The 27,846-nt window shown below is 42.6% G+C and overlaps 1 protein-coding gene across 1 annotated transcript in view; it reads left to right on the top strand.

Moving 5' to 3' along the window:
• The first annotated feature begins 1,874 nt into the window (after positions 1-1,874).
• Positions 1,875-27,846, top strand: part of zdhhc18a (zinc finger DHHC-type palmitoyltransferase 18a) — a 61,126-nt gene continuing 35,154 nt past the window's right edge. The window contains exons 1-7 of the mRNA XM_059954682.1: positions 1,875-2,207; positions 7,601-7,761; positions 10,150-10,299; positions 10,661-10,798; positions 19,252-19,322; positions 22,873-22,982; positions 23,999-24,095. Of these exons, the coding sequence (XP_059810665.1) occupies positions 1,972-2,207; positions 7,601-7,761; positions 10,150-10,299; positions 10,661-10,798; positions 19,252-19,322; positions 22,873-22,982; positions 23,999-24,095 (963 nt within the window). The 5' untranslated portion in view covers positions 1,875-1,971. The remainder of the gene's footprint in view (positions 2,208-7,600; positions 7,762-10,149; positions 10,300-10,660; positions 10,799-19,251; positions 19,323-22,872; positions 22,983-23,998; positions 24,096-27,846) is intronic.

Raw genomic sequence — 27,846 nt, forward strand, 5'->3', positions numbered from 1 at the left:
GTGTATTGTCTCCCACCCTCTACGTATTTCTTCCCCTTCCATTGCCGCTGATTTTCGGTCATAATTAGGCCATAAGGAAGTAGTGCAGAACCTGTTAGCTGCCTCCATGCTTGCAGTTAGGGACTGGCACTTAATCACCAGCGCTGGGGACCGGACCTCCAACGATCACCTGTCCACCAGGTGGCGGAATGGTGAAAGCCCATGCCATAAGCGGCGCTGCGCTCGGAGGTTGACTACCCTAGCGATGTCCTGCCAGCTCCCTCTTGTGTGAGCTGCTGGTTTGACTCCCCCCTCTAGATGGCGCAGTGTACGGAGGTAGTCCATCCCACCCCTCCCCCCACGTCAGATTACTCCCTCCCGGGTGATGGGGATGGCTCCCAAACTCCAAGCGCTGCTGTTGCTGGTGACGGAGCTTCACATGTACTGTTGGAAGCTCATCAAATATTTCGTATACAAAAAAGTGTTAGTTTGTTTCTTTCGCGTCCCTACACCTACGGGTATGGAGGGAAATGTATTGGTTGAATATTCAGCTAAGAAAGCTGTTAAAAGTTCAACAGACATAGATCTTCCATTTAGCAAGTGAGAAGTTGAGGGGTTGGTAGGGTTAAGAATTAGGGGTGAGGGCAAGTCGTGGGATAGTGGGTATTATGGGAGAAGGGGGTAAAACAAGAAAGGAATGAATTAGTTTGACACGACTTGGAGTTGGGCATACATTATATTGAATTGATTTTATTTCTTACATCCTCACACGAGTAAAAATCTTTACGTTACGTCTCCGGCTCAATTCAATCTTGGAAAACATCATTCTTGGTTGTCGTATCGCAAACACGAGAAAATATCCAGAGCAACACTCACTAGAGGAACTCAGCAAATCAGCATCTATGGAAAAGTTGTTTCGGGCCGAGACCCTTCCTCTGGACACATTCTGGGTTGTGTAGTTTTTGTCATTATGAAACAGCTAAACGTATACTATGACCATGTTAAGCATGTAACATGGAAATAAATTTCATGCAGGCTTCATTAAGATTTTTTTGGGGGGGGGGTGATAGTTTTCTTTTAAAAACTTTGCTAAGTTAAGGGGTTGACTTTAATTCACAGTATCGCCCTTCGTTACTGGTTTATTATCAGGTTTATTATCACCGGCATGTGACGTGAAATTTGGTAATTTAGCAGCAGCACTTCAATGCAATACATAAGATAGAAGAGAAAATAAAATGAAATAATAATGAATAAATCAATTACAGTACAGTATACATATATTGAATAGATTAAAAATTGTGCAAAAACAAATACTATATATTAAAAATGTAAGGCAGTGTCCAAGGGCTCAATGTCCATTTAGGAATCGGACGGCAGATGTCTTGAATAGTGAGTAGTTCACATCCACAGATGCGCTGGGCTGTAGATTAGTAATAGAAAGAGTAGTAGTGAGGGGTTCCCCCCTCCCCAACTCTACACCACAGCCCAGTCCAGTTGGTGGCAGAAATGCACTTTAATTTGGACTGCCAATCGTCCGAGGAAGAAGCCGGAGATCTGGCTCCTCACCCCTAGGTGTCGCTGCTACCGGAGGTTTCAGATGCTCGTATTAATGGGCGGGCTCCTTGGCTGTCGCTGCAGGCGGAGGTTTGTCCTGCCCGTGTTAATGGACGGGCTCCTTGGCTGTCGCTGCAGGCGGAGGTTTGTCCTGCCCGTGTTAATGGACGGGCTCCTTGGCTGTCCCCTGGGTGTCGCTGCAGCCGGAGGTTTGTCCTGCCCGTGTTAATGGACGGGCTCCTTGGCTGTCCCCTGGGTGTCGCTGCAGCCGGAGGTTTGTCCTGCCCGTGTTAATGGACGGGCTCCTTGGCTGTCCCCTGGGTGTCGCTGCAGCCGCCCGTGTTAATGGACGGGCTCTCTGGCTGTCGGAGGGTGTGGGAAGTGCAGCAGGCTCGAGTGAGTGACCCGGAGCTTTGAGCGTCCCCAACCGTTTCGGCAATGAAGGTGTGTGAGTACCGGCAGATTGCACTGGGGCCCGGGCAAGGCTCCACGCCGGCTCCCCAGTGCCACACGCCGGCCTCGGGCAAGCAGCGGCGCCGGCGCAAGTGGGAGTCGTTCACCGGCAAGAATCGGTTCTTCTGCGACGGGCGGCTGATAACCGGGCGGCAGAGTGGCGCCTTCTACCTGACCCTGGGCCTCATCCTCGGCACCAGCGGTCTCTTCTTCGGGTTCGAGTAAGTCGCTTTTTCGCCGGGGTGCGCTGCTGCCAGAAGTTGGGCCTGCCGCCGGCCAGGGACCGGGACCTCCAGTCCAGATAAACGGTCTCGCTAACTGCCCGGAGGCCGCCTGACCCGCTCACTTCACCCGGCAATGTGTTTGTTCCTCCAGGTTCCAGCATCTTGGAGCCCGGGTCTCTCCGCCCTCCGGACCGTTTTGGACTGTGAATAATACCTTGCAGTCCCAAGTTAGAGATAAACCGCCGGCCTTTGTGTGCCGGGAGCTTCTCTTTCAATGACCTGGGTGGGATTTCCTTGGGAACATCCGCCGGCTGTGTGTGTGTGTGTGGGGCGAGTTTTGGGATTGGGAGGGATGCGCTGCGCTGGGTCCTGAATAGCAACGCTGGGCTTGTTATGCACTTTCTGCGATTATTGAGTGATTTACTGCTTCCCCTTCACGTTTGCCATTAAAGGATTTTAGGTGTTTGCCACCATGATCGTCGTGGGAGGTGGTTGTTCCGCGGACGGCTAGCGCTTAACTATTGTTCCTTATTGAGCTGGTGACCTTTCTGGACTAATTGTAAACGTACCTTTGCCTTGCCTTGTTCAACAAAGTAACGGGAAACAAGAAACTACCAAGTGATCATTTAAAAAAAACACCTTAGATTTCCAGCAGATGTTTTGGGGGGTGGGGGCGAGTGGCCACCCGGCTGGCCTCACTGACTCCGTGATCGGCTCTGCTTGACCCAGTTCCCCATTGTCTTTGGCTCCTTGGGGTGGAAAGAGAAGGCAGGGGGCATTTGGATAGGTACATGGGGGGAGGGCTGTGGACAACTGGGACCAGCAAGGGGGAGCAGGGAGTCCTGATGAAGGGTCTCGGCCTGAAAGGTCGACTGTTAACTCTTTTCATTAGACGTTGAGTTCCTCCAACATTTTGTCTGTGTTGGGACGTTTATAGTTCAGATGGGCCAGTAGAGTAGAAGACTTGTTTGTGTGCTGAAAAGCTCTGAGACTCTATAAGTGCCATATCAGATGTTATCACGGAAGGTAAAATCTAGTGGGATGGCTGACTAATGCAAAGTGGGTGTAAATGGGTCTTTTTCTGGTTGGATACAATGATAAATGTTCCAGAGGTTGGTGGTGGGGCCCGTTTATAGAAATGAGTCAAGTCGGTGAAGGCACGGTTGTGCAAAGATAGATTAGAGTGTAAATTGTGAAAGGCAAAGGGATTAAATTAATTAGTAAAGATCAGACAAATAAAGTTATGTGCAGTTACACATCTTGGGAGGGGAAGTTGAAGAAAAGTCTGAATGCAAGATTGCAACATTCTGATATGCAGAGGAATCTGGATGTCCCAAAGCAGGACAGGTACAAGTAATCTGGAAAGTGAACTACATTTTTGTTTACCGTTCTGGGCAGTGAGAGCTCGAATAGGATGTTGATATGGAGGATGAGTCACAGGAATGGTAGAGCAAGCTTCCGGCTCTCATTGCCTAGACTTCTGAGAATTCTAGTGAAATTGGCAGAGTCAACATAGACAAACAAAGCAGGCTCGTCAGCCCCACTCATCCAGGGCCAGTCAGTTTCTGATGTAGGGTTTTGACCGGGTGGCCCCCCCAGTTGGTTGGTGTTGACCGGGGATGTTGTGTCCTAGCTGTCTAGGTTGATACACAAGCCAGGGCAGTACAATATGGAGAGCAAGCTGTTTATCTGTGCAGCGGCCTCCTCTTCCCGCAGCTGTGAAATCCAAATGGACGGCAGAGGTTGATTATAGATTGGTGCCAGCGGTGTCGCAGGAGTTGCCAGTTGAATTCAATGTAGGACTGCCTTAATAACTCCAGCGCTGGATTTTTCATTCGAGGTTTACTCCGGAAGCTCTCTGCATGAGTGAGTATGGCTGCAAAGTAGAGGAGATTTGAGATAAGAGTTTTCCTTCTAGACTGCGGCTAATGAACTGCTTCCCCCCATCTGTTTCGACTGGAACACTGACAATTCCTTCTTTCTTCACCTGTAGAGTTTACCCAGCAAATTGCTTAGCTGATGGGTTTTTTGTTACACTATTGAGAAATGTTGTCTGACCTGCCAACTGTTTCTGCCATCTTCTGACTCAGACTCCCTGTATCTGCTGCACTTTATTTCTCTAATTGGGGTGACTTCACTGACATACCAGCCCTATTGACAAAGTCTTGGTTATGGGAAACAGTATCCTTGCAGCATACTGGCATGCTTCAAAAATGGTTACTGCGAACAGCACACAGTGCAAGGAGCAGGTCAGGCTGAGGGAAATGGGCAGGTTAAGACCCTTCATTTCAGCAAGAAAGGAGGAGGGGAGGTGGCTGGTATAAAAAGGTGAAGGAAGGGTGGAGAAAGAGCTGGCAGGTGATCAGTGGCTCACCGACCTGCTGTACCACAGAACCAGCCATGACGACAGCTGTCACGCCAGGAAATCGGTCCTGAAGAAGATGGTAATGCAAAAGGATGCAGAGCAACCTGGGGGCTATAAACACAGGAGGTTCTGCAGATGCTGGAAATCCATAGCAACAATAACAAAATGTTGGAGGAACTCAGCGAGTTAGGTACAATATTTATGGAGAAGAGTAAACAGTCGATGCTTCAGGGTCTGGACCTACCACTTACCAACCACACACTTACATTTGCCTGAAAACAACTTGTCCCAATCCACACTTGCCAGAATCCTTTCTGTCACCATCAAACTTTCTCCGATTTAGAAACTTAACCCAAGAACGGGACCTACCCTTCTCCATAATTGTGTTATTAATGAAATTATTAGTGAAATTAATGGCCTTATGATCACTAGATGTTCCCTTACACAAACTTCTGTCTTCTGCCCCATCCAATTCCTTAATAGGAGATCTAGAATTGCACTGCCTCTTATTGGGACCTCCATATATTGATTAAGAAAACTTTTGGAAATACTTGATAAACACTTTCCCACCCAACCCTTTTACAGTATGTGAGTCCCAATCAATATGCAGAAAGTTAAAATCACTTACTATCACAACATTGTGTTTCTTGCAATAGTTTGCGATCTCTTTACAAATTTGTTCCTCTAGATTCCACAGACTTTTTGGGTGGTCTATAATATAGTCCCATTAATGAGGTCACACCTTTCTTATTCGTCGCTTCTGCCTATAAAGCCTCACTAAATAAGCTCTCCAGTCTGTCCTGACTGTGTACTGCCGTGACTTTTTCCCCAACTAGTAAAGTCACCTGTCCTCCTTTAATCCTACCCACTCTCTCGCATCTAAAACAATGGAAACCTGGAATATTGAGCTGCCAGTCCTGCCCCTCCTGCAGCCAAGTCTCGCTAATGGCTGCGATATCATAATTCCATGTGCTGATCCGTGCCCTGAGCTCATCTGCCTTCCATTCCATTTCAGGTGAAAACAGTCCTGTCTGTACAGGTCTCATCTTCCCTGGAAAAGAGCCCAACAATCCAAAACTCTGAAGCCCTCCCTCCTGCACCATCTCCTTAGCCACATGTTAAACTGTTTTCCTACTTCTGGCCTCACGAGCATGTAGTGCGGATAGCAATACTGAGATCACAATCCTGGAGGTCCTGCCCTTTAACTCGGCATCACTTCTTGTCGCTCATCCTACCTCTGTCACTGATCCTGATGGGGGCGGTGACTCTGGCTGCTCACCCTCCCACTTAAGGGTGTGTAAACTCAGTCTGAGCTGTCTCTGGCACCCAGGAGGCAACGTACCATCCAGGAATCTTGTTCTCATCCGCAGCACTTCCTGTCTTGTCCCCCTAATCATTGAATCCCCTATCACTAAGTTTGACTCTTCCCCCCCTCTTCTCTTCTGAGCCACAGAGCCAGAGAGCTGAGTGCAGTGGCTTTCCCTGCCGGAATCTCCCCCCCAACCAACAGTATCCTGAGTGGTACACTTGTTATTGAGGGCAACTGCCACAGGGGTAATCTGCACTGGCTGCCTATCCCTTTTTGATGGTTACCTAGTTAGCACCGATCAAGGTCACGGGAAGCCATGGGAGCAGGTGGTGGATGGCCGTATGAACAGCCGGTGCAGATCTCAAGTCCTGGTTATGTGACCACTGACACCAGGCAGACAATCTCTGAAGAGTACTGATAATGGCTGGGGTCACCCGTTTTGTAAAGACACTGCCCAGAAGAAGGCAATGGTAAACCACTTCTGTAGAAAAAAAAATTCCCAGAACAATCGTGGTCATGGAAAGACCATGATCACCCACATCATATGACACAGCATGTAATGATGATGTGCTTTTACTGTTTCCCTGGGCAGAGAATTCTGCAGGTCACTAATCCCTGGGAAAATAAATTTTTCCTCTTCTCAATCCCAAATCTAATTCCCTGAATCTTGAGGCAGTGTGCCCTAGTTCTAGTCTCACCCACCAGCGGAAACTACTTTCTAGATTAGAGGTTGCAAAATAGAAACAGTGTATATTCTCAGAATCAGAACGCCACACATACCATAAATACTCCTGGTATTTATTGTGGAGGGTGAATACCAGTTCAGACTTGATTGACCAAAAAGTCTGTTTCTATATGGTAATTCTTGTTTGACAGTGATACGCTTGCATTTCCAGAACTGATGCTGGCAACAACCTTACTGAAATTGCAGTTGGAACTGGAGAGACGTAGAATAAAACTCCCATTATATGGCTCATCAAATACCTCCGGGTGAGAACAGCAGAGGTATACAGCCAGAGTGGTTAGTGTAACACTATTACAGTGCCAGTGACCCCTGGTTCAATTTGGCCACTGTCTGTAAGGAGTTTGTTTGTTCTCCCTGTGAGCGTGTGGGTTTCCTCTCACCTTCCAAAGATGTATGGGTTAGTAGGTTAATTGGTCACGTGTGTGTCATTGGGCAGCATGTGGAGCTGGAAGGGCCAGATACCGCATTGTGTCTCTCAGTAAAATAAGTAAATCTTCTCATAAACATGAGGAGATGTGTAGACGCTGGTAATCTGGAGTAACACGTACACAACGCTGGAGGAACTCAGCAGGTTAGGTGGCATCTGTGGAAATGAAAACAGTCGCTGCTTCTGCCCAAGACCCTTCATCAGGTCCTGATGAAATGTTGACTGATTATTCATCGGGTCCTGATGAAATGTCGACTGATTATTCACTGGGACCTGATGAAAGCTTTGGGCCCGACAAGTCGACTGTTTATTCATTTCCATGGATGCTGCCTGACAGACTGAATCCCTGCAGCATTTTGTGCGTGTTACAATAAATATTTTCTCCTTTGATTTATGAGGCTTGTTGCTGAGCCTCAGGCATAAGCTATTGCAGTCCGATTTTACACCTGTCCTTACCTGACAGGCCCTGACGCTGGCTATTCCCATTTTTGTAAAGCTATTTAATGTTTGTGTTTGGTAAAGCTCTGGCACTCTGTTTTTGCAGCTGCCCTTACCTAACGGAGAACCTGACGCTGGCTATTCCCATTATCGCAGGGCTGCTGTTTGTGTTTGTATTAAGTGCACTGCTGCACACAAGTTTCACCGATCCTGGGATCCTGCCACGAGCTACACCAGATGAAGCAGCACACTTGGAGAAACAGATAGGTAACTGACGGTCCACATTTGGGTGTGAAACCTGCACTCCACGTATCATTCTCTGCAACTTCCGTCATCTCTACTGGGGCCTCACCACTATGTACCATTTCTCATCCCCTCTCCCTCACTCCACGACTCCATTCCCTGCTTGTACCTCCCCCACCGATCCCTCTCCAGGCACTTAACCCTGTAGTCGCACTGTTACACCTCTCCCTCTAACTCCTCCCTCACCACCAATCAGGGCCCAAAACGTCCTTCCCATCACATGAGAATCCATGGTTGTCCTTTATTGAATCCAGACCAGCCTTCTCTGTGTTGGTGAGACCCGGCACGGTTCAGAGGAATCACTAAATTAAGCATCTTTGCTACCATACCAGCTGGGATCTCCCAGTGGCCAGCTACCTTAACTCTGTCTGTCCATGGCCTCTACTGCCAGGTTGAGGCTAGACACAGATTAGAGGAGCAACGCCTTGTTAATCTGCAAACTGACATTGATTGCTCTAATTTCTGGTCACCACTTTCCTCTGTCCCTACCTTTTGCTTTTTTACCCTTATCCCACCTACCCCATTACCCTATCTCAGAATCAGGTTTAATATCATGGGCATATGTCATGAAATTTGTTGACTTGACGGCAGCAGCACAATGCAATACTCGATAAATATAGAGAACAAAAAACCTGAGTTACAAGGGTGATTGATAAGTTCATGGCCTAAGGTAGAACGAGTCAATTTTAGAAAACCTAGCGCATTTATTTTTCCTACATTTACACACTTAGTCCAGCGGTGGTGGAGCATACGGATCCCTTCTTTGTCTACCTCTAGGTTGGCGTCTTGGACCTCCAGAAGTGGTCCATAGCATGGGGTGATTGATAAGTTCGTGGCCTAAGGTGGAAGGAGATGAGTTATTAACTTCAAACTTTCTGCATAATCACTCAGCGTTGACCTGCATGAGCATGTAATGAGCTGTGTAACTCATCTCCTACTGTCGGCCACAAGCTTACCAATCACCCCTGCTGTGGACCACTACTACAAAGAAGGGACCCGTATGCTCCACGACTGCTGGACTAAGTGTGTACATGTAGGAGGGGAGTATGTTGAAAAATAAATGAGCTGGGTTTTCTAAAATTGACTTTTTCTACACCTTAGGCCTGTCTACATCTGTATGTCTGTTAAATTAAAATAAGTACTGCAAAAAACAATTAAAATGTTTCATGGGTTCTTGAATTCAGTGTCCATTCAGAAGTCATCTGATGGCAGAGTGTTCTTGAATCGCTGAGTGTGTGCCTTCAGGCTTCTGTACCTCCTCCTCGATGGTAACAGTGTGAAGAGGGGATGTCCTGGGTAGTGGGGATCTTTGATCCTCTTCCCTCTCTCCCACCCTCTCTATCTGCTCATCACCCACACATTCCTCCCACCAATTTCCCTCCCCACCTCCTTCTTTTTATTCTGCGGTTGACTGTTCCCCCCTATCATATTCTATCTCCTCCAGCCTGTCACGTTCCAGCTTTGTGTATCATTCTCACTCTTCCCTCCTCCCCCCCCCCCCCACCCCTTCACCTGGATCAGCTCTTGTTCCATCCCTTCCCTCCTCCTTTCTGTGCTGGCTATCTTCTCTGTTTCTTCCCCGTCCTTGAAGGGTTTTGGCCTGAATTAGTGACTGTTCCTCCATAGATACTTCCTGACCCATTGAGTTCCTCCAGCTCTTTTGTACGTGGCTCCAGATTTCTGGCATCTGCAGACTCCTGTGTTCCTGTCTTGGTTACGGATTAACCTTTCTAAAGAGATTGTGAATTAATTGCAGTTTTAATTGTTTAGAAAGGAATATGAATATGCTTGAATGTAATCTGCATTTATAAGTTTAAATTATCGTTCTGATCATATCTCCCTACGTTTCATCACTGTAAAGTCCTAGAGAAGTACAGCACAGAATCAGGCCCTTCGGCCCATCTAGTCCATACCTTTTCCAGTATCCTCTTTACAGTCTTCCAAGTTTTGCACTTCTCCATTACAGTCTCTTGTCTTTGCACTTTTCTTTATCCCCCTACAGAAACAGACTGATCCATTCTCAGTTGTTTTCAGGGTATGTGGAAAAGCCAACTGGCCCTGCACAGAGCAGTGATTCCACAAATCCCAGAACTGCAGCAATTGCCATGAATCTTGCGCTATGCTGACCCGGTGGCTTCAGAGCAGCAGGGATCAAATAGAAACCGGGATATTGATCAAGGGAGTCAAGTTTGCTTTTTCTTCACTGGATTCCCACAAGCCCTTCTGTCTCCCCTTCCCTTTCCCGTCCCAAGTCGAAGTGTAGTTAGGAGAAATTGCTTATTGGCCATTGGACCTCAGTTTAATGAAGTAGTCCTGGTACACTCAAACAGAAGATGCTCCATTCTTTTTCAGATAACCCTGGTGGATCAGGTTATCGACCGCCGCCTCGAACAAAGGAAGTGGTGATCAACGGGCAGGCAGTGAAGCTCAAATACTGCTTCAGCTGCAAGATGTTCCGGCCTCCGCGAACGTCACACTGCAGCCTTTGTGATAACTGCGTGGGTGAGTGTGGGGTGTGGGCATGGGACCGGGTGAGGGTACGGGGAGCTGTGTTGTGGAATGGATTGTGTCCCTCAGGGCTCCGTCAGGAGACACGCGGACTTTGGTAGGAATGGTGCCATTGGGCATAGGTTTGTGGATGTTGGCATGCGTGGTAGATAGAGAGTGACATTTCCCCAAGGTCAAGGTGAATGGGCAGTTGAGTAGAAAGGGGATGAAAGGAGCTGAATACCTTTGTTTACTGAGGGCAAGACTTGTCCCAGGTAGTTGATTATTTGGAAGGCTAATCAGCCCCATTTCCTGATTGTAAGGGGAGAAAGTGCATTTTGATGGGCTAATGTTAAATTTTTTGTCTCCATTGCAGAGCGATTTGATCACCATTGTCCTTGGGTCGGAAACTGTGTCGGGAAAAGGAACTACAGATTTTTCTACATGTTTCTGTTGTCGCTTTCCTTTCTAACTGCTTTCATTTTTGCCTGTGTGATAACTCACCTCACGCTACGTAAGTTTTGCATTGATCCCATGTGAACTAGGGTTATTTTTTTTTTAGAAATGAGTTAAGGTGGACCTGATTAGTCCTTGGAAATGAGTTTCAAAGATATTTTCACTCCTTGAATAGCCCCTTTTTTAATTAGAAATGAAGTAGCAAGGTTTCTGATTTTAAAAAAAATTGGTAAGATCTGCTTGTAATTTGCATTTCATTGTAAGTTGTGTTGGATCCTGATGCATTTGTGATCCAAAGGTCCTTTGGAAGCCAAATTGAGACATAAATCTTGTTGCTCATGGCTGTTTAATTAAATGTTGCAAGAACAGAGAGCAAAGAAAAGACCAAATTAAAAAAAGTAGTTGCAGTCGTCTCATACTCCAACTAGAGATTACCCAAAAGAGCCGGATTCAAGTGGTGTGACACCTGACGCTGAGAAGTCTAGAAGTTTCTAGAACAATACAGAATTAACTGTCCCATAATTATTGGAAAGTTTGCTAAGTGATTATATGTATACCCAGTGGGCATTTTATTAGGTGTAGGATGTTCGTGGTCTTCTGCTGTAACCCATCTACTTCAGGGTTCAACGCGTTGTGCATTCAGAGATGCTGTTCTGCACACCACAGCTGTAACAAGTGGTTATTTCAGTTGCTGTTGTCTTCCTGTCAGTTTGTACCAGTCTAGCCATCCTCCTTTGAACAAGGTGTTGTCGCCCACAGAACTGCCACTCACTGGATTTTTTTTTTGTTTCACCATTTTCTGTGAACTCCAGAGACTCTTGTGTGTGAAAATCTCAGGAGATCAGCAGTTTTTTGAGAATCTCAGATGACCCCACCTGGCACCAACACTGTCAAAGTCACTTAGTCCAAGTGTCTTCTCCATTGTGATGTTTGGCCTGGACGACAACTGAACCTTTCAACCATTGAGTTGCTGCCATGTGATTGGCTGATTAGATATTTGCATTAATGAGTAGGTGTACCTAATAAATTGGCCACTGAGTATATACAGGTGATGATATAAAAACACAAGCAAACATAGGAATCTTAAACTGCAAGAAAAGATAATTTTACACCCAAGTCCAACAAGTATTTGTAACTTGGGAACAGTAATACAAAAAGATCTCCAGATGCTGGAAATCCAAAGCAACACACACAAAATGCTGGAGGAACTCAGCAAGCCAGGCAGCATCTATAGAAATGAATAACCAGTCAATGTTTCTGGCCAAGACCCTTCTTCAGGACTGAAATGGAAGGGGGGAGACACCAGAATAAAAAGATGGGGGAGAAGAACGGGGATAGCTAGAAGGTGGTAGGTAAAGCCATGTGGGTGGGAAAGGTCAAGGGCTGGAGAAGGAATCTGAGAGGAGAGTGGACCATAGGAGAAAGGGCGCCAGGGGAGGTGATAGGCATCTGAGGGGAGGCAAAAGGCCAGAGTGGGGAATAGAAGAAGAAAGGAAGCGGAGGTAAAGATCTTTTTACCGAAAGGAGAAATCGATATTTATGTCATCAGTTTGAGACTACCCAGCCAGACAGTGCTGTGATGTGTTCCTGGACCATGAGGGATGGTCATGAGCTTAAGATTTGTGTCAGTTACAGTTTGCAGTCAGGACAGGAGTTTGGCCGAAGGTTGGTACATGGCATAAGCTTGACAATATTCTAGTACACCTCTCATTCTGCTGAAAAGTGTACTTTAAATCTGCGCTTTCCAGTTCATTCCTTTTCCCAAAGCCTTCCGATCTACGTTAGCTTATAGTTCAGTCAGATTTTCTCGCTCTGGTTTCCAAATCTCATAGTCCTGTCTCTCTGACCTCTGCTTCTTAATGCCTCAGTTAGATCACTTCATGGTGCCTGTGTGTGGCCTTACACTCTCGAATTCATTGCTTCAATTTGCCACTTCCCTTTCCTCTCTTGGTGCACTCATTTAACTTTGACCAAGATTTTCTCGAGTATCTAAATCACCCTTTGTCTCAGCAACAATTATTTGTTGATAATGCTTCTCTGAATGGGGGCAATGATTTTGTTAAAGGTGTTGTATAAATGGGAGTTATTGATTTTGTCAAGTGGGTGCTAGAGGATTGGAGCTGTGGCCTTTGCTCAGATGGGTGGTGGTGTTGAGTGAACTAAGTTACTGGAGTGAAGAAGTGGGTAGAAATGAAGTAGTCTCTTTATTTGACAAAATGAGACACAGCAGGCATCGCACTGAGACCTTTTTGGAGAAAGGACTGCTCAACCCAATACTACATGACATTTTATATGCTAAAGGTTGAAGGACAATTCTGTATATACAGGCATCTACAATGCTTTCCTTTGAGTTATAACTTTTACACCATCTTCTTTGCACCTACACTACAGACACAAAAATGAATTTTAAATCAGCATTGTCTGGTCTTCCAATTAACTGTAATTCACAACCCTTTGTTCAGAGCTGCATTTTAAATTTAATCTACAGTGTATATTCATATTTGAAGATTAGCTGAGGTTAGCTGCTGAAGTTATTTGCTCACCCCAAAAACACTCTAACAAGTAGCTGGTTGATCTTGAGTGGAGGGTGTGCCCCGGATGAACTTTTCTTTAATTCTATTGAACTAAACTGCATATATTGCTTTTGTAAGCTTTGGACTTGAGTTTAATACCAATACTGTTGTTACTGCACCAATCTAATTAATCCGTTCAGGATTAATCTTTCTCTTTGTTTCATCCCCAGGATCTCAGGACATTGGGTTATTAAACACACTCCAGGAAACTCCAGCTAGATATCCTTTTCTTTGCTGTTGCATTGTGTCACTGGTGTATTTGCCCAAGGCCATAGAGAATGAAAAACTCGCTTAACTTGTGTTTTAACATTTACGTTCTTCCGTGTCCTGAAGAAAATGTTCCTCTGGGAGTGGGGGGAGAGTTACATGGAAGAAGTTACTTCAGAGTAAGGCATGGGTGTGGATTTCTACAAGAGAAACTATTTCTTATGTTACAGCCTTTAGTTTTGAAACAAAATGTTAGTTGTGTGTGAGCCAGAATATTGAGAATTAGTAGATTTTTAGTGAAATGTTTTGCACAGCATACCCGTGTTGGGGTTGAGCCATCAGCTAGCAACTTGGCCTCATAAAACAGACAAGCGCTAAAGAAATAGCAAGGTTGCCCTGATGCACCTAACGGTGCAGGGAAGAAATCTGCACTGCATCTTAATTTAATTCCCCTGGCTTGGTTGCCTACTCACTAGAGATTGGGTTGGTCAACCTGCACCAAGTAGATTGTGATTGAGTAACCTGGCTTCCTTTACCTGGTCTCTTAAAATGTTTGGTTTTCTGAAATTATTGCAGAAGAGACTATCAGTTTTTTCCACCCGATGTGTAGAAGTGTTTCCCCCTGGAAAATCTGGCTGTAATTTTTAAACTTTGCCTCCTTGTTTAAGCAATAGAAATAGTATCTCTTCAACTGCCCTTTAATATCTTACAAACTATTCCTTTAAAATGACCCCATTACTTAATTTACATTAATTACAGGAAATGCAGCACTGTGCAAGCTCTCTGTATAACTCAGCCCCTCTGATAAATCTACCATTCATTGCTTCCAAGACTATTATATCCACATTAAGATGGAATTTGATTGTAAACAAGGTGGGAGAGTGGAAACCTGATTGGATGAGGATGAACAAATCAGGAGGGATGGACTACGGGGATATAAGTACCACTGGACTAGACATGCCCAGGCATCATCCCCGATGAGGATGGCAGAGTTTGTCATCGAAACGTCGGTTATAATTGATACCTGTACCCGGCTAGAAGCCCGAGAAGAGTTTATTCGTCATGTACTCTGGGAAAACACTAGATCCTTTGTATTTACTCCTTCCTTTCAAACTCAGCCTGATTCTAGTATTTTTCATTTTCAATACTATTATTTTCTTTCGTTGCTTTCTCACTTAAAATTATGGCCAATTCCTTCCCATGATTCAGCAGTGTCGTAGATTTGTGGACAGTTACTTCCTTTCTCCTCTATAAATGCTGAAAGGAAAATTTAAAGTGCATGCCATTTTCTCATATGCATTTATAGTATCAATGTTACTTGCTTTGAAAGGCTCAGATTGCTCTTGAAAATCTATGTCTGAATACTTGTTCATTTTGAAGCCTTCCATTATTGTTCCCCTTTGAAGTCCTTGTCTGTTGACACAGCTTCTCTGTCTGCCAGGTCTGTGTTTATTTAATGCCTTTTTGTATGTGTTCTATGTTGATCCCTGCCTCTATCAACATCCATGCATTCTTTTATTAATTGATTTCTTGTCCTTCATGGCTTAAAAACTGAGTCTGTTGCATAAAAAGATTAATTTTTCAACTGCCCACCCCCCACCTTCCCAGCACATGACCGTTCTCTTGTTGCAGTCTGTAATCTTGACAGTTGTTTATTCCTTTAACACACCATATTCCTCCAAGAGGACCGCCACCTTAGAAACATAGAAAACCCACAGCACAATACGGGCCCTTTGGCCCACAAAGCTGTGCCAAACATGTCCTTACCTTAGAAATTACCTAGGGTTACCCATAGCCATCTATTTTTCTAAGCTCCATATACCCATCCAGGAGTCTCTTAAAAGACCCTACTGCTTTCACCAATGTCGCCGGCTGCCCATTCCACGCACTCACCATTCTCTGCACCTACTTCCTTTCTTTTCTTTCTAAATCTTTTTATTAATATTAGTAATATGGACAGAATACAGATGATATATTGATAAAGAAATTACCAACATACACATTCCATTACATATGAAAAAAAAACATACATAATAGTTACAATATAAATGAGTTTACCAAGACATAAGCCATAAGATATATGTATGGACATAGTAAATCTAAATATTTCATAATGTATAATATAAAAAAAACAGAAAAAAGAAAGAAAAAAAAACAAAAAAAAATTTATATAATGCAGAACTAGCTAATCTAATCTAATAACTATAACTAATAAGTAATATAAAAGAAAAAAAACAAAAGAGAAGGGGAAAAAAAAAGCGGGCTGTTTATAATATCTCACAAAAATAAGTATTCATCAATGCCGTCACTTCCGGTCCTCTCAAAATGCATAAGCTGAAAACTGGGAAATCAAATGAACTTGGCACAGGGTCATATTACATCATATGAAAATGTTGAATAAATGGTCTCCATAACTTTTCAAATTTAATAGAAGTCTCAAAAGTACCACTTCTAATTTTTTCTAAATTTAAACATAACATAGTTTGAGAGAACCAATTAAATACAGTGGGAGGATCAATTTCTTTCCAATTCAACAATATAGATCTTCTAGCCATCAGAGTTAGAAATGCAATCATTCGACGGGCTGAAGAAGATAAACGCAGTGAATCTAACATTGGTAAACCAAAAATTGCGGTAATAGGATGAGGTTGTAAATCAATATTCAAAACCGCAGAAATAATATCAAAAATATCTTTCCAGTATTTCTCCAAAAATGAACACGACCAAAACATGTGAGTTAAAGACGCAATTTCAGAATGACATTTATCACAAATAGGACTTATATGAGAGTAAAAATGAGCTAATTTATCCTTGGACATATGGGCCCTATGTACGACCTTAAATTGTATTAGTGAATGTTTGGCACATAACGATGATGTATTAACTAATTGAAGAATTCTATCCCAATTCTCACTAGAAATACTAAAACTAAGCTCTCTTTCCCAATCCTGTTTAGTCTTATAAAGAGGCTCTGAACGTATCTTCATAATTATATTATAAAGTTTTGAAATAAGCCCTTTTTGAAAAGGGTCTAATTCAAATAAACTCTCCAAAGTATCTGAAGGCACAAAATTTGGAAACGTAGAGAGTACAGAACTTAAAAAATGTCTAATCTGTAAATATCTAAAAAAATGAAATCTCGGCAAGTTATATTTGTTGGATAATTGTTCAAAAGACATGAAACAATTATCTAAAAATAAATCAGAAAATCTTAGTAATCCCTTAGTTTTCCAAGCTGAATAAGCTTGATCTATAATGGAAGGGTGAAAAAAACAATTAGATACAATAGGACTATTTAAAACGAATTGAGTCAACCCAGAAAATCTCCGAAATTGAAACCATATACGCAATGTATGTTTAACTATCGGGTTGTCAATTCGTTTCGGCAATTTAGAAAGAGCAAAAGGGAGAGAAGTCCCTAAAATAGAACCCAAAGCATAAGCTGATACCGATTTAGTTTCTAAACTCACCCAACAAGGGCCAAAAGATCCACCCCCATCTTTCAACCAACATAACAAATATCTAATATTAACTGCCCAATAGTAAAATCTGAAATTAGGTAATGCTAACCCGCCTTCCTTTTTTGTCTTCTGTAAATATGTTTTACCTAACCTGGGATTTTTATACTGCCATATATATGAAGAAATTTTAGAGTCAACATTAGTAAAAAAAAAGATTTCGGGATAAAAATTGGTATCGCTTGAAAAATATATAAAAACGTAGGTAAAATAACCATCTTAATAGCATTAATCCTACCTATTAGGGATAGAGACAAAGGTGACCACTTAGTAAACAAACCTTTAATCTGATCAATTAAGGGTAAAAAATTAAATCTAAATAAATCTTTATGGTTTTTTGTGATTTTGATCCCTAAATAAGTAAAAGAGTCATTAACTAATTTAAAGGGTAAACCTACTTCCAAATACCTTAAAACTGCCCTTCTGTGCTTGTAATTTCAGCCCTGTAGAAAAGCCTCTGACTATCCACACAATCGATGCCTGTCATCATCTTAGACACCTCTATCAGGTCACCTCTCATCCTCTGTCGCCTTGTCATAGGGTTTGTAGGTTGGCGTGCCTCATTGACCCAGAGAACTATGTTGACTGGAGTCAGGGCCTTGTCCTTTGATTCTTGATATGGTTACCCATGTCAAAGGGTAGAGGCCAGACTGAAAGTGGTCCACCAGTCCTCCAGGTTCAGGGGTTCAGCTCGGGGCTGAACCCTGACTGGTCAAGACAGCATTGTTATGAAAACAGCAATGAAGATGAAGAGCTTCATTGCTTCCTTAAGCACCAGTCACGTAATGAATAGTAAATAATATTGAACTGGTATTCTGTAATCCTGTTGTATAAAATCTCACGCCATTGCAAATTACTATCTTTCAGAATGAGTTCATTGTCTTATTCCAGTCTATATGAACGATAAAATATCCTATTTAAACTATCTTGGTTTGAGTTTTACACTCGTCTAATTTTTGCATGATGCCCTCTGCCACTTCACAGCTACTATTAGATGGCACATACTGAAGATCACATTGTTTAAGACCACTTTATCATTTTCTCTGGTTTTTGAGGCACATCCAACTAGTAGATGGTGCTGTCATCTTGCTCAATAATTACTTGCGTGCTGACAACTGCACCTTTGTTAATTGACACTGAAGGACAGGTTGAGTTCACTTGAATAATGTGTTGGTCTATTTACAAGTTTTGGAGTTCCAAATTGTACATTAATCTAAATTTTAATTGGAATCTGCTCAGGCAGTTTTATGACTAAGCTCTTAAATTCAATCTATAAAATGAGCCAGTAACTCTGAAAGTTTAATTGCTAACCCTAAGTACCAGTTCAATCTCTGACCCCATAGTTTTTCCTCTCCTGCCAAAAACATACCCCAGCACGCAATGCCTTATTGCAATTCTAAGCATGATTGTTTCTTCAACGATGTACACCATTTGTTACCTGGATATTTAGGAGTCAGTAATGGGGAAATAAAGCCAGACCAGGATCAATGAAGAGGGGGTCAAATCCGCTGATAGTTGCCAGTGAAACCAAGAATTGCAAGAGATTAGAGTAGAAAACTTGAAGGGAATTGGCTTGCTGCCTGCAAATTAATTTTCTAATTAAGTTTAATTATCATTCAACCATACAAGTTGTGCTTCATCTTCTCTGGAAGTGGATATGAACAAAGTGATACAGATCTCTCCCCCCCCCCCCCCCCCCATCATCAGGAAATTAAAACTGGCATGTTGCACCCTGTACATTTTCACACTCTAATGTTCTTCTTGGAGGATGAGAAGGTTTTTTGGGCAATTGGGATTAATTGTAGAACAAAGTATGGGAGAGGTTTTAGGGCTTTATCAGTCTCCTCTGTTTTGTACCATTAAGTAGTTGGTAATACTACAAAACAACAAAAATTAAACCTCAGAGTCAGCTTCTAAGCAGAAGAGGGTAGCAAATCAGACCCAAAGAATCTGGGTGCTGTGGAGGGATGGTGTGCTTGGATGTGGCGCATAGGTTAGGGAATGGTGATTTGTTATTTTTAAAAATTGTTTTTTTATTGAATTTTCAAATAAGTTACAGAAAGAAAAAAAATTATCAACCCCCCCTCCCCCTTAACCCCTCCCCTAACAAATGGTGATTTATTAGGATTCTGAAGAGTTTTTCTTGAACATTGAAAATATTCTTTTCTTGACTCCACTTACCGCACTTGAGCTGGTGGTTTGTTTTTTCTCAGTTTGGTCCATTCTGGGTCTCTCAGGGTTTCACACATACCTGGTGGCCTCCAACCTGACAACAAATGAAGACGTAAGTACAGCAGTGCTGTTGGATGTGAACAAGGTGTAACTGATGTCAGGCTTTCTGTAGTGTGACCTCTCTCATTGTCCCATGGAGGTTACTTCTGTCATCAAATAAATGGATTAAATGGTTCAAAGTAAATTTATTATCAATGTACATACATAATGTCACCATATACTATCATGAGATTCAATTTTTTGTGGATATTCACAGTAGGTACCAAAAAAAATAGAATCAATGAAAAATTATACAGAGAGACAGACAAGCAACCAATGTGTAAAAGATGACATTGTGTAAATACAAATAGAAAATAAATAAATAATGAGAACATGAATTTTAGAGTCCTTGATAGGTTGTGGATTTAGTTCAGTGTTGGGGTGAATGATATTATCCACTCTGGTTCAGGAGTTTGTTGTTTGAGGGTTAATAGTCTTTTGCTCCCTGAATGAGAACATAAGCTCCACTAGCCTGGTGCATTTTTCTGTACTCAGAAATGTTTTGATTTCTCTTTATCCTGTTTCTTCCTTCATGTGAGAGCTTTTCCCTGTCAGGCTTCTTCCCCCCCCCCCCCCCCCACCTTATGAGTTGTCTTGACACCTCCTCCTCATCCATGTTGCCATGTTCTTCCACCCCCTCCCCTTCTCTAAAGATTTTTTCTATTTTTTCCTAGAGTCTCTCGTGTACTATTGTGGGCCACCTCCTTTGACTTTCCCAAGTGTTCACTTTCTGGTCCCGAGGATCTCTCCTGTACACAGTGCTCCCCCCTCATCTCTGACTCTGCCAGTCACTTGTGTCTCTTTTGTGGTTGAATTTTGTTCCCTCTCTTTCTTACTTTCATCTCCCTCCTACCCTTCTCCCTTGTAAGGTTTGTTTGTTTTCTGTGCATTTCTCCTCCTGAGAAATGCAGCCAACACAACCTTCCTAGCAGTGAGTTGGTGATTTAGAGGCATGGCAGTGTGTGACAACTGAACACTCAACCAAGACTTGTATAGCAAACAAAAAAAACCCGATACTTAATAAAACAAAGGAAAGAACATCTTCCCTCAATAGAAACACTAATTTCTGCAGAAAATTAGTGTGGAGAATACTTGCCTAAACTTAATCACAGGCAGAGTGCTAAAATTAGCACAGTGTGGTTATCGTGCTTGATTGACAAGAGAGTTATCTGATTTAAGATTGTTTAATGTCATTTCCTGTACACAGGTATTAAGGAGAACAAGGTAATTGTTACTCCAGATCTGATGCAGCACAAAAAATAACAATAATAAAAAAATCTTGATGGATATGAATACATAAGATAGCTTATATACTTAGATCGAATGTCTTCCACTGACTGACGATCTCCACTAGCTTGGAATAGAGCTGTTGCTGTAAACTAGTGTTAAAAGGAAGAAGAGTTAAGTGAATAATTTGTATTTGTTTTGACTGGAACAATAGTGGAAGGAGCAGTGGATTCAATAGAATTTTCTAATGTAGAAAGTGACAATAATTTTCACTTTGAATTACAAGAGAAATTAGTCTTTGCTTGACTACATTCAAAAAACAGTGGACATTGTAAACCACACTATTTTTGAATATGCAAGAGGAAATCTTTAGGCTTGCTATTAATTTGGTTGAAAGTCATTGGAACCATCAAAGACAGTGAAGACAGAGGCCAGTTTAATCAGAGGGAGTGTTTATGAAATGTAACTAATTTCTGTTTCATTTCACAATGTTTTGGAGCAGGGGTTCCCAACTCCTCTGTTAATGGTGTGGGACTGTAGCATAAAAAAGATTGGGAACCCCTGTTTTAGAAACTTTTAGATGGATTCTTAATTTTCAGCACAAAATTGCTGTTAATTTCACTTTAATTTGTAGAAACCATGAGGATAGCTGATGTTACGCTCTGAATTATTACAGTAGTGGTAGAATTGCAGCAGTCTAATTTTTATTTGATATGGATGTTGCTGAAGAGGCTGATATTTACTGTCCATCCCAAATGGGCGTCTGAGCCGAGAGGATTGGTCGACCATTTAGAGGGTTGCTGAAGGGTTTAGAGTCAAGCAACGAGATGGAAATTGCTTTGAGACCTGATCTGATTAAAGATTTCCTTCCTTGAAGGCGTTGGGGAGCCACATGAGATTTTGCAGCAAAGTCATAGTTTTATGTAATTACAGATTTATTGAATTACTTGAATCTAAATTTCTTAGCTGTCATTGGTGGGGTTTAAGTGTACCTCTAGATCAGTAACTGAACCTGTAGTAGCAGAAAATTGATCTAAAATCAAAACAGAACATTTGCCGCCAGTCTGCGACCCCAGACAGAGTTGTTAAACATGCGTGACATGCCCTTGGCTCCAAAGATTGTCCCAAAGAGTCAAAATCCTTATTGAGTTCCTTTGTTAGCAATTAGCAAACATACAATTAAACATTGTTAAGTGATATCTCGGGGGTCAGCAAAGATATGAGCTCTGCGGTCCCAAGCTACAAACTGCCATGAAATAGCTATGAATACATAACTTATTCCCTTCATTTCTACCATGCCCCCACTGATGGGACTATTGAATTGAATTGACTTTATTTCTTATATCCTTCACATTCATGAGTAAAAATCTTTACATTACATCTCCATCTAAATGTGCAATCATAGTAATTTATAATTATAATAAATAGACCAGTCACTGTAATGTAGAGAACACTCAAATCAATGTGAGTTCATCAGTCTGATGGCCTGGTGGAAGAAGCTGTCCCAGAGCCTGTTGGTCCTGGCTTTTATGCTGCAGTACCACTTCCTGGATGGTAGAAGCTGGAATAGATTGTAGTTGGAGAGACTCAGGTCCCCAGTGATCCTGCATGCCCTTTTAACACACCTGTCCTTGTAAATGTCCTGAATCATGGGAAGTTCACAACTACAGATGCACTGGATTGTCTGCACCACTCTCTGCATGCAGAGCCCTGCGATTAAGGGAGGTACAGTTCCCAAACCAGGCAGTGATGCAGCCAGTCAGGATGCTCTCAATTGTGCCCCTGTAGAAAGTTGTTAGGATTTGGGGGCCCATACCAAACTTCCTCAACTGTCTGAGGTGAAAGAGGTGCTGTGGTGCCTTTTTAACCACACAGCTGGTGTGTACAGACCATGTGAAGTCTTCGGTGATGTGGGTGCCAAGGAACTTAAAGCTGTTTACCCTCTAGTTACCATAATAAACATACAACACAGAACACATGGCTCCTACAGAACCATAATGCTTCCAGGCACACTACTATTAATAAGAGATCTAAACTTGCTAATTTTTTTGTGCTGCACCCGATCTGGGAACAGCTGATACTGTAGGGAGTGTATTTGCTGTGTGTGGTTGGCTCTAAAACAGAGGGGAAAATCAGCTCCATACTCCTCTCTCTTCACTCAGAAGTTGATGATGTTGTGTGTCCTGGAGTGAATTAATAGATGGGATTATACAGGATTGGAATTTCTGCTATGGCATTAGAGACAAATTCAAGTGTAGAGTATAAATTGCTTACATAAATATTTAGGTTATGATTCTGCAGTTTGTACAATGATCCTCTTTTTGATTTTGAAATAGATTAAAGGGTCATGGTCCAGTAAGCACTCAGAGGAAAGCAGTAACCCCTACAGTTACAACAGTATCATCACTAACTGCTGTGCAGTGTTATGTGGACCAATGCCACCCAGGTAGGAATAGGACACCATTCACTATTTACTTATTTAACTTTTAAAATGTAGTTTACAGTTTCTTTGTATTGCAATGTACTGCTGCTACCTAACAACAAATTTTATGACTTGTACCAGTGATACTAAACTGACATTGAATCCGAAACCTACATTTGTCTCTCTCTCTCTTTTCATTTCTTTTTGTTATTCATTCCGGCCTCTGTTGTGTCCCTCTTGTGCACCTTTGTCAGACACAAATTTTCACTGTTCCCTCCCTCAACCCACTTTTCCCCTACCCCATTTCTATCTCGCTAAACCCTAATGACTCAAGTCTGCTGTGCCACATCTATGGCCAAGTCATGAGGCTGTGGATAGCAAATGCTTTTGTCCTTAGTTTGGAATGTGAGGTGCATACATGCTAGTATGTTTATGCATAATTTCATTTATTTATTGATATACAGTGAGGAATAGGCTCTTCTGGCCCTTCGAATTGTGCCACCCAGCAATCCCTTAATTTAATCTGAGCCTAATCACAGGATAATTTGCAATGACCAATTAATCTACCAACTGGTACATCTTTGGACTGTGGGAGGAAACCAGAGCACCTGGAGGAAACCCATGTTGTCATGTGGAGAATGTACAAACTCCTTATAGACAGCTGTGGGAATTGAACCTGGGTCACGAGTACTGTAAAGCGTTGTAACCACTACGCTACCATGCCATCCATCAGACAGATTTCTAACAGGAAGTACTTTTTAATGTTTGTTTAATTAAAGGAACTGCTGAATAAAATACCAAATTGTGGGCAAATTTGTTCTCTGTACTACCTTCGTGACATTGGCTGCAAAAGAAGTTCGGAGTACAAGGCCAAACTTTCAGTGTAATACCCTTGATGGCCAGTTTGTGCCTTGCCATCTTAAGTTTGTATAAAGTTTATATTAGTAAATTACAATGTTTGAGTATAATAGCAAGTGTTCTGATTTGTCCATTAATGCAGAGATTGAGATTGCTCACTACTTTTTCTCATTATTCCCTAGTTTAATTGACAGACGTGGCTTCTTGGACCCAGATACAACACAAGAGACTGGGGGCCAGCATAGTGTTACTCAGGGAGTGAAAACAGAAGCCAGCCTGGTAGGATGTGACCCCTAATGAAATGAATGAATGCCCTGCCTGTCGTGTTTGACTCCGCCTTCCCTCGTGCACCTATCCATTCCCCCTCACCCCATGACTTCACCCTGAGCATGAGGGGAAGCTAAGGTGCGGCTCGTGGGAGTCTTTACGTCTCGGTGACGTGGTGCATGCGATCGCATGGCTGAGAATGCTAAGCCTTCGGAGACTGATTGTCTACAAAAGTGTGGGTGTTGTGAAGGATCTGCGCTGGACTCACTTTAAAGATCACCAGATGCCTCCAGCTTAATTAATTAAGAGGGGCATCTCATTGTTGTGAATTACAAGTAGCATCATGCTCTTGGAATAAACAGAGGTGGAGCATTGAAAGCAGGTATTTATACGCAAGGTGTAGCAGCTGAGGGTGTTGGTCAGGGTGCTTTTATAATAAAGGAACAAGAAATAGGAGTTTATGCTGAAAGGCCAAACAAAAAGATTGAGGCCAAGGTTGCAGGAGGGCTGCCTTTTAATTCAGTTACTGCTTTAATCTTTTGCTTCAAATGGGATTACGGAATAATTATTATTGTGGGTCACAGTGACCAAAAGACAATAAAATACACGGGAAATATTCATTCTCCTCAGCAATTGATCTGTTGTCTGGGATTGAAGTGGAATGGTCTAAAGGAAAAGCCAATGAGAAGGGTTGGGTTGTTGGAAAGTATTGGTGAGGTTTAGGTTCTGGGAAACCTTGGATCCTGCTTGTGCCTTCAGAACTATCATTGCCTTTCTACATATTGTATTGAGATTACACACACAAAACTTACTGCCAGTCCAGTGTGTTCTACCGCAATGTGATATTTTAAAGTGTTTTTATGTGAATTTTGTGTTCTATTGTATTGCCTGTACAGAGAATGCCATCTAATTATTGATTTTTTTTAATTAACTTGTATTTATAATAAAATTGAAATTGATCACATTTTTTCCCTGGTGAACTCTGAGTAGAAGTGAAATGAGGCAGATGGCTCAGCAGTTGTGAAAGAGACTGGGGGAGATTGGAATGGACAGAGTGGTCAAGGGTATTGAGGGAATGAAAAGGAAGATGACTGGTTGGGGTTACATTGTGTTTAAGAATCTGCTCTGAAATGCACAACACTTCTTGCTTTGTTATTACATATTTCCCGATTAGAACGATGGAGGCAATGCCTATCAAGCCTATGCCAGCTTGTGGATTCTTCCTATCAATTCCTTTCTGCTGCTTATTTCCTCGTAACCTATCTCTCTCACATGTGCCTTAAAATATAGTAGAATTAGGCCTTTTGCCTTGTTGAGTCTGCTCTGCCATTTCATCATGACTGATCCATTTCCCTCTTAGTCCCAATCACCTGCTTTCTCCCCGTATCCCTTCATGCCGTGACTAATCAAGCACCTTTCAACCTCTGCCTTAATTATACCCAATAACTTGGTCTCCACAGCTGCCTGTGGCAACGGATTCCACAGATTTATCACTCTCTGGTTAAAGAAATTCCTCCTCATCTCTGTTCTAAATGGATGTCTCTCTATTCTGAGCCTGTGCCCTCTGGTCGTAGACTAACATCCTCTCCACATCCACTCTATCGAGGCCCTTCAACATCTGATGGGTGATCTCAATGAAACCTCTCAATCTTCTGAATTCCAGGTAGTAAAGGTGCAGAAATATCAGACTCTCCTCATATGATAAGCCTTTCATTCCCAGAATCATTCTCGTGAACCTCCTTTCAACCCTCTTCAATGGGAGCACATCCTTTCTTAGATAATGGGCCCAGAACTGCTCACAATACTGCAAGTGAGGCCTCACCAGTGCCTTAAAAAGCCTCAGCATTACATCCTTGCTTTTATATTCTAGTCCTGTTGAAATGAATGTTGTTACGTATTCAGGCAACAATAAATATATGAGTTCGGCAAGGGTTTCTTATAACAAACAACACGTTTATTAAACACAGAAAACAAACCCCCCAAAAGTAAACAAACACTACCGTAACCGGAAACAGCTGCTGAGCGGCAGCCCAAACAGTTCTTAAAGTGATATTGCAAAAACAGTTCTTAAAAGTGGCATTGCCAAAAACAGTTCTTTAAAGTGGTGTTGCCAAAAGTTCGATATGCTCACGGTCCATTTTAAAAAGGAGAGACTTTATAGGATGATTTAGGTTCTCTTTCACGTCGCTTGCTTCGATCCTCGACGTCGAACTTCCCACGAAGAATTTACGAAACAGAACGGCTTAAAGGCACTGACCTTTCCTTCCACACTATCCTCTGGTTTTCTGGTAAACCCAGGGATTAACACGAAGATAGTCAACGAAATCCTTCCAAATAAGGATCAAACAAAGGTCGGCCCCGTTTCACCGTAGAAAGCGATTCTCCTCGATCTTTAACTTCCGAACTTCCAATCTTCACTCTCCACTAATTTCTCGAACTAGCAGAATCATAAAGAACCTGCAGGCAATGACCTCTTAAACTTTAGGCATTAAATAAAAACTTCATCCTTCAACTAAACTGTGTCATCACTTAAAACACGCAGTGGCATGAAGTCAACCTGGCAAATCCAGCCATGAACTGCCCCTCCTCACAGGGTGGGGTCTACCTTTTATAACCTGTAAAAAAAAAAAAAACCCATTACATGATCTCTACTGGTGGGAAAATGATGTCATTCCACCATCACAAGACCATCACCTGAAGACCAGTACAGCTTCAACCCCAGTCACATGACAAGGGCACCACTGTCATGTGTCACGAGTACGTAACAATGTTAACAGGGCATTCTCCTTCCTCGCCACTGACTCAACCTGCAAATTAACCTACCCATTGATATTTACGTGATCCTTCCACTAACTAGCTACACTACAGCTAATTTTGTTTTTGCTGTGGGGGGGGGGGGGATAAGACTGAAGCACTGGGGGAGAGTCCTGTAGGGCATATTTTGCACACGGCACTGGAAGTCAGAATTGAACCTGGGCCACTTGGTCTGTAAGATAGCTGCACTATCCACAGTGCAGCCCCATCGCATTGCAGTCCATGCACCTGCCATCAGCTTGAAAGGCAAATTTAAGGATCAGCATCTCTAACAATTTCTATCCAATTAGGAGGTTGTGATTTATTGAGTTTTATTTTCTGGATTTCAAGTTCTCCCTAGGTGAAAACATACATTGGGGTCTCGTGCTCTTCCCCTGCTAAACAGTAACACGATAAAGAAACTAATGCTGGAAATCCACACAGACAGACAGGCACACGCGCACAGGCACGCACACACGCACCTGGAAGAACTCAGCAGGTCAGGCAGCATCCATGAAAAAGAATAAACGGTCAACATTTCAGGCCGAGAGCCTTCACCAGGGTTTCTTTTCAGCCTGACCTGCTAAGTTCCTCCAGCATTTTCTGTGCATTGCTACTGAAAACACTACATAGAATTCCACTATGAAACTTAATATTCTAGAATCCAAACAGTCTTCTCTGTCTAAGCTTATTTTAGTTGAGTTGTAGGTTGTTGCCACGTGAGGGTAGTCCTTGAGCAATTTGACAGTGGAACACGCACCTCTGTAATAAGTGTGTGTGTCGTCAAGACTTCGAATGAACATCCAAGTCCACAGAGTGCTCCCAGCCAGTGCGATGGTTTCCATTCCCATGCTGACTTCCTCTATCCATAACGTCCATGACACAAGACGTTGCTGCATATTGGTGTTGAAGCTTGAATTTAGGATGCCGGATACCACAGAGCCAGTGTCTGTAATGATCTAACGATTTT

The sequence above is a fragment of the Hypanus sabinus genome, chromosome 30 (assembly GCF_030144855.1).
Source record: "Hypanus sabinus isolate sHypSab1 chromosome 30, sHypSab1.hap1, whole genome shotgun sequence".
In the NCBI taxonomy this organism is placed as follows: Eukaryota; Metazoa; Chordata; class Chondrichthyes; order Myliobatiformes; family Dasyatidae; genus Hypanus; species Hypanus sabinus.